General features: G+C 36.2%; 1 protein-coding gene across 1 annotated transcript; it reads left to right on the top strand.

The window, feature by feature from the left end:
- Positions 1-1,216: 1,216 nt before the first annotated feature.
- LOC106766715 lies at positions 1,217-3,377 on the top strand. The gene is made up of 2 exons (XM_014651444.2): positions 1,217-1,371; positions 2,189-3,377. The coding sequence occupies exon 2, from the start codon at positions 2,217-2,219 to the stop codon at positions 3,171-3,173; it is 957 nt and encodes a 318-aa protein (XP_014506930.1). The 5' UTR covers positions 1,217-1,371; positions 2,189-2,216; the 3' UTR covers positions 3,174-3,377.
- Positions 3,378-4,035: the final 658 nt, after the last annotated feature.

The raw sequence follows: 4,035 nt of genomic DNA on the forward strand, positions 1-4,035 counted from the left end.
CTTCATTTCTTTAATGTATTTTAAAATTCGTTGAAAAAAAAAATCCTAAAATTGATTTCAAAATCTGTTGAAAAATTTTTCAACCTTTTAACGAAATCTATTGAAACTTTCAAAAAATCTTTAAACGGATTTCAAAATCTGTTAAATGATTTTTTCTTTAATAGATTTCGAAATTCATTGAAGGATTTTTTTCATCAAAAGATTTCTAAATCATTGAAGGATTTTTTGAAAGCTTTAATGAGTTTTGAAATTCATTGAAAAAGATTATTTTTCAAATGTAGAGATACAGAAAGAAACAGTCTAATCTAATATTATTTCTTTCTACAACTCATATGTACATTTCAACTTACACCCTCATAGAATTATGAAATGTCTTATTTACCATTATCTTCTTCGTCCTCCACCTACACACCCCTTTCCCTCTTCTTCTTCCACCTCCATCGAAGCCTATTCGTTCACCTCCATCAATGCCCCTTTTTCTTCCTCTTTGCTCACCTCCATTAGTGCCCCTTTTTCTTCCTCACCTCCATTAGTGCCCCTTCCTTCATCTCTACCAATGCCTTTCTTCTTCCTTCATTGCCATCGATGACCCTTTTTCTTCCTCGACCTCCATCGGTGCCCCCATCTTCTTCTTCTACCTCTACTGAAGCCCTTTCCTCCACCTCCACCGATATCCTTCCTTCTTCCTCCACCTCCATTGATGTCCCCTTATTCCTCCACCTCCACCAGTACCCTGATTCATCATCTTCTTCTTTCTCCATCGGTCTCTCTCCCACTATTTACCTTCTTCTCCATTGTGAATTGTTAAATCCAAAATGCATTTTTTATTTTGTATTCTATAATGTACTATAACAATACATTTTTTTTTTTTGAATAATACATTCCAAAATACAATCTTTGCAATCTGGATTATGCATATAGTAATCTAAATTGTATACTCTGGATTGTGGAAAGAAGATATCTGATTATGTATTTTGGAGCTCAATAAAAATAGAGTATAATTGAAAATCTTAAGTTCATGGAGGTTCAAAAAGAAATTATGGAGGTGCAGAAGCCCAAAGCAAGAGTCCACAGAGACACTAATCAAGAACAACAGTGAAGATTGAACGGGTTATAAAATAGAAATGAAAAAGTTAGGTGCAAAAGGAAAACATGGGGTGCAGTGAGCAAAAACCAAGAGAAAAAAGGATTGGGCTGATGCTATTTGTGTAGTACCGTATCGTTAGTGTAATTCCGTTGTTTGAGACGTCGTTCGTTCTTCTAATTTTCTCCTTATGGCTATCGTCGCTCGCAGCTGAAATCAGCTCAAATCAACTCTACTCTATTCCTATGCAAATAGTTCCTAGGATTTCTAACTTCGATTGAACCCAGGTACTCTTGTTTTGCATTAGGTTTACCTTAGCATCTTCGAAATCTGGTTGGACTTTTTGAGTGTGTTTACATGTGAGACATATATCTTCGTTATTGTTCGTTCCGTCAATGACCTTTTTAGGTTTTCCATTATCTGATTGTGCTTCTTGGAGTGAGGTCTGAAGTAAAGTTTTCACCACTATCATGGCCGTGCTTTCTATGATTGAGGATTTTAAACGAATTAGGAGATTTGTGTGAGTCAGTTTAGGTAGGTCGGTTAGAGAGTTTAATTATATCTGAATTGTTGAATTATAAATCAGAACAATGTTTTCTTTTGTGCTTTGGTTTTGAGGACAACTTTAGGAAAACTTTTTCTTTTTGGGAAAACCATAGTGCATCAAGTTGAGCAGACTTTGGGTTATGCTTCTATGTTGCAAATTTTGGCGTTTCTATTGTGTTATGCTGTGTTGTGTCTCTGAGAGTGGTGGTATGAGTTTGAGAACAGCGGATAGTGTTTCCAGCAGACTGTGTTGTTCCTATTTTGAACTTGGGCCTTGTTTGGACCTGGAAACTATGAAAAGATAAAACAAATTAAACTTAAATTTCACTAATCAGTTTAAAATCAAATTATATACTTCAAATTTTACTGAGGTTATCTCAATTAACTTGTGCAAAATTTGAGACACTTGAGAACGATTTGAACTAGTGGGGAAGTTCAATTTATTTTACTTTTTTATTTTCTTCTTCTACAAATGTTTACGGAGAAAGTTGATCCTACAGAAATATGTTTTCACATACTTTACTCACTTGTTGCTTAATGTCACCTAATTTCTGTCAGGTACCTTGTCCTGAGAAATTTGGAATGAATGGAGATGACAATGTCAGCAACGACTTGTTACAGTATGATTAGATTCAGTGGCGTTCTCCGGACAACATTTGTGTCACCATATCCCAACAGAAAGTGTGCAAAAAGAGTAGTGAGAATATTTTCCACGTGTGCCTCACCATTTACTTCTACAGTTGACCCTATCATTGTCCACTCCTCTCAATTTCAAGTATTGGCTTCCAACCTTTCGGCAGCCAGTGTCCCCCAACGGTCAGAGGAGTGGTTTGCCCTTCGCAAGGACAAGCTTACTACTAGCACATTCAGTACTGCGTTAGGTTTCTGGAAAGGGGGCCGTCGCGGTGAGCTGTGGCACGAGAAGGTGTTTGCATCGGAGGCACAAATCATGGAAGTTTCTAAGAATAGCGCCATGGAATGGGGAACACTCAATGAAGCAGTGGCTATAGAACAATATAAAAAGATCACAGGTAATGAAGTGAGCTCAATGGGGTTTGTAGTTCATTCGAAGCAGTCTTATGATTGGCTTGGTGCGTCCCCTGATGGGGTTCTTAGGGGCTCTCCAGAAGTTGGACTATTAGAAGTTAAGTGCCCTTATAACAAGGGCAAACCTGAGGCTGGCTTGCCTTGGTCAAGCATGCCTTTTTACTACATGCCTCAAGTGCAAGGGCAGATGGAGATAATGGATTGTGAGTGGGTTGATTTGTATTGCTGGATGCCAAATGGAAGCACTATATTTCGCGTGCTGAGGCAGCGTGAGTATTGGAACTTGATACATGAGATTCTACGTGAGTTTTGGTGGGAAAATGTGGTTCCTGCAAGGGAAGTTCTACTGTTGGGACGTGAAGAAGAGGTGAAATCATATAAGCCTGCATCTACACACAAAAAGACAGGATTAGCTATTGCAAAGAGCATAAAATTGGCTAGTGAAACAAAGCTGTTATGCAGAGAACTTGCTGGCCATATTGAATTTTTTAGTTGATTCAAGTTCAGAAGTAATTGGTTAAGCTATTCATTCATTTTGCATCGAAACATTTTTTCTCCCTTTCATGTGTTGGTTGTTTTGTAAGACAGATTTGGTGCCTAAACTGGAGGGAGAAGTTGCAGGTACCGTCTTTGGCACCCTGTTATAAATCTAACACCATTTGTAGACAGTGCTCTTCAAATTTAACAACATTTGTACACATCTCTTCTTTTTACAGAAAGACTAAGTGGGTGAATTTTTTTTTAATAGGAAATGCTTTTTGAAAAAAAGAATGATGTAATTATTGTTAAGCTCTGTAAAATATTGTTAAACAAAACTTAATTTCACATAGACATTTCTTGAGATGCACATGAGAAGAAGCAGAAAAACCATCATTTGTTGAACAAGTTTTTTTTGGCAAAAAGACTAAGTCAAGTAGGTATTATTAGCCATGCAAGAAAAGCTGGTGAAAAGATTGAGAATTCGATTTGGTTATCTACTAGAAAAAGGAACATGCACTCAATCAACACTGACACGACTAAAATGAAGAACAGAGATATATTTAAAGCAGCATCTATTTATATTTTATAAATCTAATGTGCGCGAGCTTATATGTGGATAATTATCCTATGCTTATAATTTTCATCATTCTTTCTGACCATACTAACATTTTGATCGTTATGCCACGGGTTTAATTCTCAACACTCGTTATTATTTTACACCCACCTCAACATTTTTATTTTCTCTTATCTTTTCAATAAAACAAGGGTATTTCACTCTATATCTTCAACCAAAAATTACAATTTTAATCATAATTATTTTTTTTTTAATTTTTTCTCTTTCTTGATAAAATTACTCTACATCGTTTTCTTTCTTTTTT

The sequence above is a fragment of the Vigna radiata genome, chromosome 7, assembly GCF_000741045.1.
Source record: "Vigna radiata var. radiata cultivar VC1973A chromosome 7, Vradiata_ver6, whole genome shotgun sequence".
NCBI lineage: Eukaryota > Viridiplantae > Streptophyta > Magnoliopsida > Fabales > Fabaceae > Vigna > Vigna radiata.

Bases quoted from the DNA above. Each gene is read 5' to 3' on its own strand.
- LOC106766715 (XM_014651444.2), top strand. From the start codon at position 2,217: ATGGAGATGACAATGTCAGCAACGACTTGTTACAGTATGATTAGATTC.